The 16,985-nt window shown below is 36.6% G+C and overlaps 1 protein-coding gene across 1 annotated transcript in view; it reads left to right on the top strand.

The window, feature by feature from the left end:
* Positions 1-16,985, top strand: part of LOC150108311 (plexin-B-like) — a 331,489-nt gene that overhangs the window by 210,224 nt on the left and 104,280 nt on the right. Inside the window, exon 21 of the mRNA XM_090390442.1 lies at positions 3,885-4,027. Coding sequence (XP_090246568.1) covers positions 3,885-4,027 — 143 coding nt within the window. The remainder of the gene's footprint in view (positions 1-3,884; positions 4,028-16,985) is intronic.

A 16,985-nucleotide genomic window follows, 5' to 3' on the forward strand; every position in this document is an offset into this window, starting at 1 on the left:
TATTTACAGAATACATTCTTTTTTTTTTATCATATTACTGAAGTTAGTATGACACTATTATGAAACTAAAGAACAGCTTAAACATGGCTAAAAAGGCAGTGAAGTGCAGATATCAGTACATAAAAGTATACATTAAAAAATACAGTGAAATAGAAATTATTCAGAAAATTACTAGTAGGAATTCAAAATGACTAATTCCTAAAATTTTGAAATATTTAAACTATCGCTGTAGTACAGATTCAGTCAAGTCTAAAGGACTTTAGAATTCCTTCAAAAAGTCTCTTATATTTGAAAGAACTGATAGAATAAACTTTTATTTTGCTCCAAAGGATCTGTGTCTTGTAGAAACTCCATGTTTTACAGATCCCCCTCTACTACGTGTTGATTCATGTAATTATCCCCTAGCAACTGTATAAATCCCACTTCCATCTTACCATGCCCCCTTTTCTCCCTCCAATCAATGTCCCCCATAGTTAAAGTCTCCGTAATAATTGTTTGGCTTACACTCATTGTGCTATCTACCGATACATGGCATCTTTCTGTGGACTTCCCTGGTCTAAAGTAGTACCCAACAATGTATTTTTGTCTTGTTTGCCTCTCTCTCTCTCTCTCACATACACCAGACAGTCAAATGAACCATCTCTCTCTCTCTCAGACCTAAAATCCTATTTAACTTCTAATTTTGTTGGTTGTAAATCTTCAGCTATCATCAGCAGTATCCCACCTCCTGTCCTGTTCCTTCAATCCTCCCTGAAAATACAATACCTTTTAATTCTATGGCAAGGGCTGTGATAACTCTAAAATTTTGAGATTGGTGATGCCTGGAGTTATGAAAAATGTAGGTTTCCTGTAAAAAGAAAAATTAAGAGAGATGCAATTACTGTTTTTTTTTAAGTGTTTTGTATCAAAGAATGAAGCAGTCTGTTTTCTTTTGTTATTTGGCCATGTTCTGCTAAGGAATTATAAATATTTTTAGTCAGAATCAACAGCCTTTGTCCTAGGATAAAATTTCTGCTAACAAAATAAACTAGATTCTTTCTATTCTTTGACACATACACCTTCTGTCCAAAAAGAAACCGAACTTTTGATAGAAAATAAAACACAGGCCACATGGTTGGATGGAAGAGGATGACATCCTGACAGGAATAGAGATGAAAGGGTATGATGTGTTTTGTGAGGATAGAAGGGGTAAAAAGGGAGGGGGGGGGGTGCTATTGATGATAGAGAAAGAGCTATGTCCATATAAAGCAGTGATGCAAGACGGAAATAGTGCCAGTGGTTTTGAGGCTGTATGGTGTGAGATAGAGGTGAATGGAATCAAATACTTCGTGGGATGTTGTTATAGACCAGGTAATGTGGATGGTGGTGATAGTGAAATGTATAGTCAAATTAGCCAAGCAAATAAGAAAAGGGTGATCATTATGGGTGATTTTAATTATGGCAATATATACTGGAATGATGAGATAGCAACTGGAAGTAAAGAAAATGAGTTTCTTGAGTTTTTGAGGGATAACTACCTCAGACACTATGTAACAGAGGGCACACGAGGATTAAGGGTCTTGGATTTGGTCATCTCATCAGAGGATGTAATTATAAATGAGGTGTCAAATCATCCACCAATTGGTGAGAGTGACCATGAGGTGATTACCTGGGTGGGTGCCAGCAGTGCAAGGACCCCTGTGAGAAAAGGGTATATGTGGAACTACAAGGGGGGGGGGGTGATTATGAAGAGCTCAGGAGACAGCTTGCAGGTGTAGCATGGAATGAGGAGTTAACTGGAAACGAGATCAATGCAGCTTGGGAGATTTTCAAAAACTATCTAGTAGATGCAATGTCTAAATGTATTCCAAGGGTGAGAAGGTTAAATAAGGTAGGTGTGAGATGGATGAATAAAGAGATTAAGCATGTGATATAGAGAAAAAGGGCATTGTGGAGACAGCATAAGAGAAGTGGAAATAACCAATTTCATGAGGTCTACAAAGACCAGGCAAGAAGGGTGACTTGGTTGGTGAGAGTAGTTAAAGAGAGGTATAAACAGCAGTTAGCTAATGAAGCCAAAAAGAATCCTAGGGAGTTCTTTTGATATGTAGCCAGCAAAAGAAAGAATGACTATGGAAGGATGACATTGATTGGAGAAAATGGTATAAAGACAGCTGTTGCAGAATGGTGGAGATACATTCCATGAAGTCACATTCAATCTTGTGAATGTGACTTCATGGAGAGATTGAGAGCAGTTGATGATGGGGAGGAGAGACTGACTGTAAGTGAGCAAGAGGTGTTTGGGGAGTTGAGTAAACTAGATGTAAATAAAGCTGTGGGACTTGATAATATATCACTGACGGAATGTGCCAGGGAGTTGACACCTGTCTTGACATATTTTTTTAATACTTGGTCAAGTTCTAAGGAGTGGAAGGAGGGAAAGATTGTGTCACTTTATAAAGGAGGTGATCGAATTCAAGCATCAAACTATAGGCCTATTTGTGTGTCAGGTATTGTGGTTAAGTTGTTGGAGAAGCTTGTGAGAGCTAGGATCCAGAGTTGGGTTGACAACAATGGTATTATCTTTGATGGACAGCATGGATTTGCTAAAGGGTGGTCATGTTTTAGTAATCTACTTACTTATTACAATAAAGTGACTGCTTCCTTGAACAGAGAGAAGGATACACAGTAATATACTTGGATTTCGCAAAGGCTTTTGATAGAGTACTCGTGATAAGTTGACAGTCAAACTAGAGCAGATGGGGTTGGATATTAGATTAGTGCATTGGATTGGAGACTGGCTATCTGATAGGTATCAACAAGTTGTGTATGGGGGTGCGATATCCAGGAAAAGGAAAGTCACTAGTGGAGTGCCTCAGAGGTCTGTTTTAGGGCCATTACTGTTTAACTTGTATATTAATGATATTGGTGAAGATTTGGATGGAGATATTCAGTTGTTTGCAGATGATGCAAAGTTGGGACGAACCATAAAGAGTAGTGAAGATGTTGTGGCCTTACAAGAAGACTTGAATAACTTGAGTGATTGGGCACGGAAATGGGGATGTGAGTTCAATGTTGCAAAATGTAAGGTTTTAAAATTTAAAAAAACAAAGATGGGATGCAGAATTTATGCGTGGTGAGAATATATTATTGGAGGTAGAGGAAATAAAAGATCTGGGGGTGATAGTGGATAAGGATCTAAAATTTAGGGGACACATCGCCAAAATTGTGAAGACAACACAAAGGCTTCTGGGAATGATGCGGAGGACACTGACATGTAGAAGTAGGGAGATTCTTGTTCCGTTGTATAAGGCTTTGATTAGGCCACACATGAACTATTTTGCCCAGATTTGGTCAGCAGGTTTTCAGAAAGATGAAGAGATATTGGAAAGAGTCCAAAGGCGACTGACTAAGGTAGTTTCTGACCTCTGGAATGTCGAATATGAGGAAAGATTGAGAAGATGTAATTTGCAGAGTCTGGTGGTCAGGGAGACCTTGTAGGTCTCCCTGACCACCAGAGAGACCTACAAGTTGGTAAGGGGTTGTTATAGGATCAATGGTGGAGAAGTTCTACAGAGAATAGTGGGAGATCAGGGGAGAACCAGAGGTCATCCCTGGAAACTGTATAAAGAGGGTGTGAGTAGGGGAGTGAGAGACAGGTTTTTTTTGTGCAGGGTTGTGAATGATTGGAATGCCTTGCCTGAGAGTGCGGTGTCTGCAAGGAGTTTGAGTGTGTTTAAGACACGGTATGATGAGATGTGTGTGTGATAAAAGGACCTCCCAGTTGAGTCTTTGACTCCATGAGGATTTGGGTAATAATAATAATAATAATTTATTTTATCCTATTCTAGTAACTGCTTACTAATATTCTTATATTAATTTTTATATTATTCTGTGTTTTACAGCATTTGCAGAACTGCAGACTGATATGTCAGATCTTAATAATGATATACAAGCTACTGGTGTTCCCACTTTAGACCATCGTACCTACATAATGAAAGTGTTTTTCCCGGGAGTAACAGATAACCCAGTTATACAGGAATTTAAGGTGATTTGCTATTTATCTTTATCAATGTATAGTATGCAGCTTTTCTTTATATATATATATCTATATATATAGAATAATTTTTAAATTATTATTATTATTATTAACCAGACTTTCTAGGCTTCAGAAGACTCATCAAGAAAGGTGCGTACTCTCATACCAAAGCTCATCGAACTGTGCTTTAAACTTTAAACTCATTTTCAATGTATCTGCATTCACCACATTCTCGGAAAAGAGAGATAGTCAAAGGCTGGGTGTTGTCTAGTACTTCTTGCATGCTAAACAAACATTCTACCGTATGAATTACCCCCGTCCCCAACATGTGACATTTTTAATCTAACGTTGAAATATCTGGCATGCTTAAAATGCATTTCTTGCTGATGAAAAAATGATGTGAATCATTTGCTGCACTGTCTCTCTAAACATGGGAAATATGATTAAACACAGTCACTCTTTAAAATCACTCTTTATACTCACACTAATCTTTATACACACAATACCTGTCATACCTCTCCTTAAAGTCATTCTATGTTAGGACACTTACAACTACTTCTGGCATTTCATTCCAGTCATTCACCACTCTCCAAGCAAAAATCAAGAGAGTGGAAAGAAGGTAAAATTGTTTCACTGCATAAAGGTGGTGATAAGGCTGTGGCTACAAATTATAGGCCAATCTTGTTGGAAGTTTATTTTTCACTTGGTTAGACTATAATAACTTTTAGTTTAATCCTTTATCCAAGTGTAAGCAAACAAAGTTTGCAGCTGAAAATATCTTCAGGACTGAGGTAAGGTAGTACAACACCAGGCAACTCTGAGCAAAGGTGGACCAAGCTCTCACCACTCCTTGTCTCAGTATCTCCCATAATGCAAAGCACATCTCCTTGCGGACATGTATACTGCTATGCATTAAGGGAAGGGCCACTACCCAGACCGGTTTCAATCTTTATTGAGGTCTCGTCAGTGGGAGGTAGACTCAAACATGGAGATACTAAGGCAGAAGCAATAGGAGAGGTCATATTTACCTATAGGAGTTGCCAACAGGTGTACCACCTTTACAAATTTATTATAGTCTAACCAAGTGAAAAATAAACTTCCAACATCTTTCTCTAAATCCAGAGTAATTCAATAATAAGGTGGTATACCTGTTGCAACTCTTGTTGCTTCTTGTTCTGACATCTCTTCAAAAAAGTGAGATGATTTAATAGTTTGGCCTTTTTACATCGGAACAACAAGATTATTCCAAATCTTTTTATTTTATTTTATTTATTTATTTATTTTTAATTATTTTATTTTTTTTCTATTTTTAAAAGAACAATTCCATTCAAGACGAGCGAAACATATTTATTTTAAAACATCTTTGGCACTTCTACGTGAATGGATACAGCATACTAGATTTCTTTTAAGCCAAATAGATTTAGAATGTTATCAGATTTATGACGATATCTCTAGTACTTTAGTTCAAGATATAAGGTTAATTTTTTACAGAATGGTCAATATTAGCTATGATAAAGCTTTTACAACAAGCAAACAAAACCAAATCAAAATATTCAACGATCTTTATACAAAACGTTTTAAGTCAAAATCTTCTCTACCAGATAATAAAGTTATTTTTAATTTATTGGATCATGTATTAACAAAACCAGAGATCAGTATACTTAAAAAAGGTTGCAATTGTGCGATAACACCTCATCATGTCCCTAAAGTGGATATCATTTGTAATATAGAAAAGGCAGTCTCGTCGTTACCGGAACCTAGCTAATGATATTAGATTAAAAAGTAATATCATCCTCTCATCTTCCAGAACTCCTAACAAAAATATCACTCCTCTGGAAAAAAGAACATTATCATATTAAAGGCAGATAAGGGAAATTCCACAGTGATTTCAAACACCAGTGATTACGAAGATAAGATTAACAGCTTACTATCGGATACATCAACCCACTGTGTCCTTGTCACTGATCCAACACTAAAGAATCACAATGACACCAATGATTTAATACGTCACATGGTGAACTGGCCTCTAGACTTAAAACAAAGATTGAAATCTATGCATCCACTAACACTAAGACTATATGGTGCTCCTAAAGTACACAAAAATGGAATACCACTATGCCCGATTGTAGATGGAATTAATTCACCCACTTATCTGTAATCTAAACACCTGGCAGGCCTCAAACCACACGTCCATAATTCAGTTACTTATATACGAAATTCGCAACATTTTGTACAGAAACTGAGCAACATCTCAATCTCCAATACAGATCTACTCGCCAGCCTGGATGTTATATCTCTATTCACTAACATCCCTGGTGAGGAGGTCATCAACATTTTAGGAAGTTTGCTCCCACAAGATATTACTTCTCTGTTCCGTCATTGTTTAACATCAAACTTTTTCATATGGAATAAAACCATATATCAGCAATTGACTGGCCTTGCAATGGGTAGCCCTCTCTCTCTCCATCTTGTGCTGATCTCTTTATGGAGGATTTTGAAAGTAAAATCTTATCACATAGACCCTAAACCCACAGTATGGTGGAAATATGTGGACGATATCTTTATTGTTTGGAACCACACAAAAAAGGACCTGTTAGATTTTCTAAACAAGATCAACTCTTGTTTAGAAAAGTTCACTCTAGAACTTGAAAAAGATAACCAATTACCATTTCTGGACACTTTAATTAAGAAGCTAACGAATGGTGGTATCAACCTCTAAGTTCACCGCAAAATCTACCAATACAGGACGTTATTTACATTTCACTTCCTCCCACCACATTTCTCAGAAACTTAGCATTGTACACATGCGGAAGAACCATGCCTCTCTCCTTACAACAGATCAACAAGACCTCCAGGAAGAACTATCCCTTATATATCAACCAACCTTACCATTGGATTTCCTCGAAGACTCGTCCAGAATATACTTTTCTCTGACCCCCCACAAAGACAACGAGATGACATACGTTATATATTTCTACCTTCGTCATTCCATACTTAGGGACAGTTTCGAATAAGATTGCAAGACTCCTTAGACCACATAAAATAAGAGTGGCCTTTAAACCTACAGAAACGATTAGGCAATTCTTAAGATCTCCAAAAGATAGCCATCCTTTCTTCAAAAATATGCTGGAGTTTACAACATACCCTGCTCGTGCGGCTTGAATTACATCGGCCAGACTTCAAGGAGCCTTGAAATTAGGCAAAAAGAACACATTGGTGACGTCAATAATAACAGAGAAGAAAAATTGGGATTATCTTTTCATTTCTCAAGAACGAACCATATTATAGAGTGGGACAGAAGCACAATTCCTTACATAGAGGAGGACTTCTGCTCCCGAATTTTTAAAGAAGCCACAGCAGTTGCCCGCTGTATACAAAACCTTAACAGGAACCAAGGCCTAATCTTGTCCGTGATCTGGAAGACCCTTATTAGATCTCTTAACTCACCAGAACTGAATTACAGTGCCAACTATAGAACGTTCCTAAATAACAACAAGTGAGATCATGCATGTTCTATGCATGTATTGTATGCGCTCTGTTCTTTGTCTAATATAATTGGAATCGGTCGATTATAGTTTGTAATAGTTTTTTACATTTTAGTGCCTTACATCAGTTATGTACCCTGAAGATGCAAACAGCCTTAGTTGGTGAAACTAGTTGGTATAACGTAGTTGTTTATTATATGTACTTGATCAATATAGTCCCATTAGAAGTCATTCCAGAATTATATTCTTGGTTTAATCCTTTATCGAAGCAAACAATGTTTGTACATGAAGTATTTTCACTGGGCTGCTTGTATATAGAGGCTAATGACTTCACATCGATTGCCTTAGTAAAAGGCAATCACATCAGTTGCCTTAGATAAGGATTAAACCAAGAATATAATTTCTTTCCATCTTTAATTTATACCAAACTTTTTATTGCCATAATTAAATTTAGTTAAAAAGATTCTTTGAGAGCTGTAGTGGATTTATTTAGGGGTATAATACCATCTGCTTAAAGTAAAAATAATGTGAGCCATAAGAGATGTAGAATAACAGTGCACTATTCTTTTATACCAGATTTGACATCAAATCATCTTCTTGTTCATCCTTCACTTCTAACCTCACCTCTGACTTGCAACATAAATTTAATTCTGTATAATTGTAGAGTTCTGAAGAGTTTTCTCTGCACCTTATCACGTCTTTTACAAATCTCCAAAACTTCAAGAAATCTTCCGAGGACTTCATGGAGATACCATATAATAATAATAATTGTTATTATTATAATTACTCTTCAGCTTTTCTGAATATAATTATCTCCTTTTCTTTGATTTGTTTGTTTTCTGAATATAATTATCTCCTTTTCTTTGATTTGTTTGATACTCTTTTTTCCATAAATTTCTTCAGTTGTCTCCAGAACATTTTGTCACATTCATGATATTTATCTTCTGTATTCTTTCTACAAGTCTTTCTATGACTTTTGTTTATATCTTGACTGGCTTAGCTTTTCTTTTACATTTCTTTGTAATCTCAAAGATACATGCTGACTTACATGCCAAGAACTTTTAATATTGTTTCTTCTATTCCAGTACTATCTCTTTATCCTCTTGAATTTATCACAAACTTCCAATTATATATTCATGTAGACAGTTCTTTGCACTGAAATAAAAGTATATTACTTGATATAAAATGTTATTGTTAATTTCATTCTTATTTTACCATGCATGAGTAAACAAAAGTCATTATCATTACATAGAATCCTATGTAATGATAATCCTATGTCATTATCATTACATAGGATTCTCCATGGAGTCTAAAGACTCTATAGGAGGCCCATACTAACCATTATTCACATCATACCTGTTGTGTCTCTCCTTAATCTCATTCACTAAAACAGCGCTCACAAACACTTCTGGTAATTAATTCCATTCATCTGCCACTCTCTAAATAAAATAAATAAATAAATAGGCCTGATTTTCTCAGTCCACACTCTTACAGTTTCCAGGGATGACAATTGTTCACTCTTCTCATCATCTGTTGAAAAATTTCTTCATTATCATCATCATCAAATTCCTGCTATATACCCTCAAAGGGTCTACAGGATATGATAATACTACATGAAAAATTTACATCATTACTAACTTCCTATCTAACATTTTCCTCAAATCAGTCTGTTACTTGTCAAGACTCGTCAAGACTCCAGCATTATCAGATCTTATATTTCTATCATCTAAGGCACTTTGTACCGTATCAATCCAGTTATATCTTGGTCTTCCTCTGGGTCGTTTTCCTGCCAACCTGGCAGAGAACACTTGTTTTGCTAATCTTTCCTCACCCATTCTGTTTAAGTGACCATACCACCTGAGATTAGCTCTGATAACGCATTCCTGGATGTTGACATTGTCAAGTTCTTTCCTAATATCTCATTTTTAATATGATATTGCCATTGATGCCATCTGTTCACGCCTCTAATCTTTCTCAGGACTCTCATATCTAATCCATATGAATTTATTCAGTTGACTTTTTACCATACCAGTTTTGTTGATTCTGTTGTCTATTTCTATATTTAATTTACCATCTTTACTAAAAATCATGCCTAAGTAGCTGAAATGTTTTACTTGTTCCGCAGGTTCTCCATTCACAACGCAGTTGATATTTCCAATGATTCTGCCTATTTTCATTGTCTGTCTTTTTAATGCTGACCGTCATACTATATCTATTACAACAGTTATTCAATTTAGTCAGGGAATCTTGCAGACTTGTAGCGAATCGGATTTATTTAGCAGTATAACATCGTCTGCATAAAGCAAAGAGCTGACATTAACATCTCCAATTTTGATATCATGTTTAATACCACTTTCCTTCATAATGTGATCCATATAGATAATGAATAACAGAGGGGATAACGTACATCCTTGTCTCACACCCGATTTAACGTTAAACCATCTTCCTGTACTTCCTTCAATTCTAACTGCTGACTTGCAACTGAAATAAAGACTAAGTATTGCTTGATATAATGCCCATTGACACCATATAACTGTAGCATATTGAATAGCTTCTCTCTCTCTTAGTACCTTGTCATATGCCTTTTCGAGATTGACAAAACTTAAATACAGATCTTTGTTATATTCCCATGATTTCTCGACTATTTGTCATAAAGTGAAGATCTGATCCTGACAGCCTCTATTTTTCCTGAATCCAACTTGTTCTTCACCAAGCTTTTCTTCCACAATTCTTCTCAACCATTTCTCAAGTATACTTGCATAAATCTTACCAGAAACACTCAGTAGCGAAATACCTCTGTAATTCTCACATTCAGTTTTATTTCCCTTTTTATATATGGGTACTATGAGAGCTCTACTCCAATCATCAGGAATTCGTCCCTCTGTCCAGGCTTTCTGAACTATGCAGTGCAGCCACTGTAAGACTTTTATACCACCATACTTCAGCATTTCTGGTCGAATATCATCTACTCCTGCTGCCTTTCCACATTTCAAATTTCTTCATCTACTCTATAAAAGCCCTTTAGTAACTTATACATATTTCTATCATATTACTTCTTTTCCACCTATCAACTAAACTTTATAACTCACAATTTTCAGCCTATCTTCATTTTTTTTTTTTGGTCACATGCCTCAAATCCTTTCCAACAGCTTGACATCCAAAGAAACCACAGTGATAAATCTGTACAGAGTAGTCCAAATTTGGCCATATCAAAGCCCTGCAGAGAGGAATAATAACTTTCTTATTTCTACTTGGCAGTTCAACATCTAAGCGATGCATTGGGGTATTGTGCCCACTTTTTGCAGTAAATCCTCTGAACCTCATTTTTCTGTCTGTCATTACCCTCAAATCCATAGCTTCATCAATTTCTTGCAGTCCAGTTCTACCAGTGTAGTACACAGCATTTAATATTTTCATCTCAGAGTATATAAAGTGTATACTTTCCACTTTGCCAGACTAAATTGATAACCATTATCTTGCAGGATCTCTGCATCACTGTTAACTGTTGTCCTCCCCAATGTTGATTATCAGCAAACAGATATTTCTTTGAAATCATTCCCAATAACACTAACCTGCTTTCTCTGCTTTGTCATATACACTCAATGGACAAAACATTAGGGATAGGTGTTTCCCAACAGTGCTTTTCAATCAAAAAACATGAGTAAATGTGGAGATCTTAGCAACTTTGATTGTGGACATATTAGCAGTTGACAGATGATTCATTCTGTCACCCAGGTGGTAAGAACCCTAGGGTTCTGGAGAGCAACTGTATCAAGAGTCTACTGTGAGTATACCATCAATGGACATACCAGCGAGCAAGTGGTGGTTGACCACATGCCATTGATGACTGGGGTCGATATAGATTGTCCAGGCTTGTACAGACCAATGACAGGGCAATAGCAGCACAAATCACATCCAGTTTCAATGTTGGAGGTCCAAACAGCATCATCATCAAGTGAACGGTATGGCATACCATGGGCTACAGGAGTAGATGCCTTAAACATGTACCACTGTTGACATCTCATCATCAGGCGTTGTGCCTCGCCTGGTGCTGGTATCACCAAAACTTGCAGGGTGGACCAGAGTCGTGAGTTCTGATGAATTCCGTTGTCAGTTGTACCGAGCTGACTGGAGGGTGTGGCATTGACAACATGATTCCATGGCTCCATCATGCCAAGTTGGCTCTGTTCAAGGAAGTGGTGGTTCTGTGAAAATTTGGAGAGCCTTCTCATGTGACACATTAGGTCCCTTGGAGAGGCTCTTAAACACTGCAAGCTACCAGAATGTGCTAGCTGATCACCTACACACTTTCATGGTCCCACACATCCTGCAGCTGATGGAGGCCTGTTTCAGCAAGACAATGCACTGCCCCACTGGGCTACAACTACCCAGGCATAGCTTATTGAACGCTCATCTGAGTTTGAGACCATCCAGTGGCCCAAGGTCCCAGGATTTAAATCTGATTGAATCTCTTTTGGATGCCATAGAGCAAGACATGCACTACTCTTTGATGTCTCTTCATCGCTCATCCATGAAATGCCTTTGAGTCCAGTGGTATCATGGTGTAGCCATTTCCTTTATCTAGCATGAACACTTCATTGTAAAAAAAGTGATTAAATTACTAAGGCAAGACCTACTCTTCACAAAGCCATGCTATTTCCCCATAGAATGTCATATTCATATCCATCCATTCCTGAATTCTACCTATCCAATTATCAACTATCTATCCACTCCTGAGATGCTGATCAGTCTATAATTTCTACCTCTGTCTTCAAGCCCCTTTATGCAATGGAACTGTTTTGTCCTCTTTCCTCCCTTTTGACCCTGCCATATGTGACTTAAATGAAGCAACCTGGTCAAAAGCACTACCAGTTATCTTCTTTGAATACACAGGCTAGTATCCGATCCCATCCCATCCTGTGGTAGTATTCACATTGAGATTTTTTAGCATTCTAAGCACCTCTAGTTTCACCTCTTTTCTCTCATAAGTCCCTGTTGCATCTGCCACTGCACTATTTACATCTGGATGACATACCTCATAAAGTTATTATTCAATGATTGTTATTCTTTCTGCTTCTGTTGTCTCCATAACTTTAGCATCTATTAAAGTTATCTTACCATAATTGTTTATTCATCTACTTTCCATAGCAAAAGAACTGTACAGTTTGCTTTGACCCATTTGGCTGGTCTTCTCTAATAATCTGATTTGTCTTAATTACCATACTGATCACCCTTCTTGTCAGTGCTTTGTACCAGTCATGAGCTTCTTGATCATTTTTCTCTTTATATTCTCTCCACAAAGTTTTTGAAGCTCCTGCTTACTAATGTTACCCATCCATTTAATTACCATCTGATTTATCCTTCCATTCATAGGCATGCAGTCTGATACTACTAACCTCAAATGCCTCTTGACCATTTCTCATGTTTAGCATACATCTTGTAGTGACTTATGGCATGACCATACCAAGCTGTCTACAAAGTTCATCATAATTATCAAATCTGTGGTTCCAATTATACTCCCTTAACAGAAGATGCCACATGTCATCTCCCAAGTCAAGGCTCCATGACCTTTGTTTAAAGACAATTCCTCTGATGTTATCACCAGATCCCTCTTATGGCTCAGTTTCCTCCATGATAAGTTGTAAGATGTTTTAGGTAATGATTCCTTAGTAGCTGCTTAAATTCCATTTCTTTTCTGCTCATGTGGCCTTTCCTCTTTTCTCATATGTCTACATTTCTCACTTTATTGTCATCTTCCTGGATGATTAACCTTTGCAAGGTGATCACTTAGTAATTCAACTATTACTTCTGCTTTTGTCATCTCTATCAACTTTAGCATTCATTATAGTTACTATGCTCATTCTTCCTTTGACTTGCCATAGCAAAACAATCTTTGGAATTTGCATAGGCTTGTTCATCTAGTCTCCACCTGTGCTTTGTACCACTCTTGAGCCTTCTTTATCACATTTCTTTTTTATATTCCCCTCCTCAACATTTTCTTTCCCTTTTTTTGTGACTTCTGTTACATTTATCCATTTAATTAACAACTGATTTATCCCACTGATCCTAGATATGAGGAGGGTGGGGTGAAATGTTCTAATAAACACCTATTAGTTCTAGAAGTTCTGCCTCAGTCTAGAAGTTCTATCTCAATTTTTTCATGGTGATTATCACAACTTTTCAGCACACCTCATATGTAGTCTGATACTATTGCCTTCAAATACTCTCTACATTTTCCTTTCCAATCTCTGATCTATGTCATCAACTGACTCTGTGTTTCGCCCAGTTGGTCTTCATCTTGCACTATATATTCTGAGATGCATTACCACCCTATCTCTGCTGACTTTCTGCCCTAGTTGGTTACAGTTCTTATGCTGATATCTGCAGTATGTCTCTCCTTTCTGTCTTGTTCTTTTTATTCTCCCTGAAAATATGATGCCTTTCACATTCTCTCCCTACAACCATATCATCTTCTGTTAGTCAACTTTCATGAATAGCAGTAACCTATGGTAAAGTAGAACTAAACCACTTCCAAAAACTCATTTTTCTTATTCCTAACACTGCTGATATTATGATACGTGAATTGGAATTGCAATATCTCCTTTCCCTGACAACTACTCTTGCATCTTCTAAGACTATTGAATTCATATTCAAGACCTCAGAAACTATATTTGCTTGCAGCAATGGTACTTACTCTTACATCTCCTTCTATATTTTTAGTTTCTCTGATTTTGTTCTTCAACTCTCTCATTGAACAATGCTTTCTCCAGATGCCTAACTCCAAATCTATTCAAGTGCAATCTATCAGTTCTTATATAAGTCTTTCTGTCCATTGAATTCACTCAATGCATCTACAAACTGTGCACTATTCTTTCTGCACAATCTATGCATACATACATACATACATACATTTAGTATGTATGTATAGGCTGTCCAAATCTTTGTTCCATTTGTTCCAAATCACTCAGTGCATCTACAAACTGTGCACTATTCTTTCTGCACAACCCATACATACATTTATATATTTTGTATGGGTTGGGTTTGCACAAATAGAAAGATAAAAAATAGAAAAAGTGAATATATATATATACAGTTGGGTCTCTTTTTATGCTGTAGATACGTTCCACAGAAAACCTCATATAAAAAATCACACAAAAAAGGCCTAACTTACGTTGAAAAATTAGGGTGCGGTGCGTTCCATTATTTTCTACAACTGCATAAAACCAAAGCAATGAATTAAAATAAACCTAAAATCGCATAAAAAAAGGTTTATGAAAATTCAGGAAAATAAGAATGCCTAAGTTTGTTTTCAAGCTTTATTCATTTAATTTTATTGAAAAGTAACAATTTTTTTATAGTAACAAATATTTTATAGTGGAAATATTTTGAAGAGAATAATATTCATGAATACGTTGAAAAGCTCAGACCCAGAAAGTCTAAATAACATCTGTATAGCAAATGTTAGTGACCAAGCTGTATTTTTAAAACGTGGAAGTATTCATGAATTATCGTTAATTTTCACACATTGAAACCTTTCAACATTCGGGAAAGGGAATACCGTTGTTTATGACCATTCATAAAAATTGCCTGCAAGCTGATTACAACAATGGGCAGCATATCCTCTGTTCTCAAAACTGAATGAAATAACATCTGTGTTGCAAATGTTAGTGATCAATCAGCAAGAAGTATAAAGAAATTTTTCCACTAAAATTGAAGATCAAGGTAGTCTGTATCCGGTTCTCAGATCTAGTAATACCGAATACTTTCTTCACAAGTTCATATTGTAGGGTGAAAGTGCTTGTTTTGAAACTGTAGTGCCGTGATTTTTTAAAAGTAATAGGCCTACAGATTTAAATTTTAATATGAATAGAGACAAGGGACTTTGTTTAATTTTGGTGTTAAGAAATCTCTTATTGAAGGTGTTTGTGATGCAACAGATAGTGATTCATCCACCTACAAAGTGATCTCCAGTATGTACAAAAGGAGGGGAAAACTATCAGCACACAGGAGGAAAAGTCTGCATTCACTCGTAAGTACTTATAATAATATTAATTTTTGGTGATCAGAATGGGATATGTCGATGAAAATCAGCACAAATTAATTTAACGATGTTTATGTTTAATTAATTAATAATTAACGGTCAATTATTAATTAACAATAAAAATTCAGCTAAATTAACAATTAATTATTAATTAATACATTACAAAATAATCAAGGTGTTCCATGAAAATTCCAGGATTTGTGAAGTGTTCCGTCATAGAAAAAGTTTGGGTAACGCTGGATTACCCTATTATTGAATGGATTACCCTATTATTGAATGGATTACCCTATTATTGAATGGATTCTTCTTCTGTTGACATGCGCAGAAGTGTCGAAAGGTCTCGTATCTTGAAGTTATGCACCGCATAACTTCAAGATACGAGACCCGAGTGTGTGTGTGTATATATAAAACGAGACCCGTGTGTGTGTGTGTGTGTGTACTAAAACTATATGCTAAAAATCACAAATTTAAGTTCATATTGTCTCTAATCCATTGGATTGCATATGAGGTAGCCTGGAACAGGTTCGTCAATGATGTGCCTTGAAAACTCTGCAGTGAGGTCGTCTGTTGATCACCACCACAGTAATGTGCTGAGGATTGACACAGGCCCCACTTGTATGTCATGGTAGCACATCTAGCATGGCCTGTCCTCAGGCAGTTGAGTGAGATCCATTGCCATCTGGACAGGTCAAAGCCAGGGTCTCTCTTGTGGAGATGTAATGAGATGCCCATTTTTTATTGTTGAAGTAAGCCAGCGATTCTTCCATTCAATTTCAGGAAAATACATATCTGGTGCTGATTTTTTCCAGTTATGGTTGTGGGACTTTAAGTGAATAGTGATAAATTTTGGAGGTATGGATGGGTAATTTGTTATTTCCCGTACATTTTATCTATTCTCTGTTAGCGGCAGCTTTCCTCTTATGTCTGGTGGTATAATGTTAGAAAGTGTTAGTAGCCACTCAACAGGTGTTGACATTGACCTTGCTGACATCATGACTTGAATACCACACTGGAGCTGGAGCACAGTATTCTGCACAAGAGTACACTAGGGCATGGGCAGCAGTTTTCAAAGTGTTGACCCCCCCCCCAGCCTGAACACACAAGTTTCCTGATGATATTATTCCTAGTTTTTAGCTGATTTCATGATATGAAATCAGCTAAAAACTAGGAATAATAGATGATTTCATGATATGAAATCATCCACTAACCTGATTATACTAAATTATACATAGTATAGTGGATGATTTCATATCATGCTATGCATGATATGAAATCATCCATGCATAGCATGATATTTCATGTTATTTTTAATCCATGTGGCACACACACATGCCATGCATGTGTGTGCCACAGGGATTAAAAATGCATGTGTGCCACATGCATAGCATGATATGAAATCATCCACTATACTATGTATAATTTAGTATAATCAGGTTAGTGG

Source organism: Typopeltis vanoorti, chromosome 3 (assembly GCF_054136105.1).
Source record: "Typopeltis vanoorti isolate ZY-2024b chromosome 3, IOZ_Tvanoo_1.0, whole genome shotgun sequence".
Classification (NCBI taxonomy): Eukaryota; Metazoa; Arthropoda; class Arachnida; order Uropygi; family Thelyphonidae; genus Typopeltis; species Typopeltis vanoorti.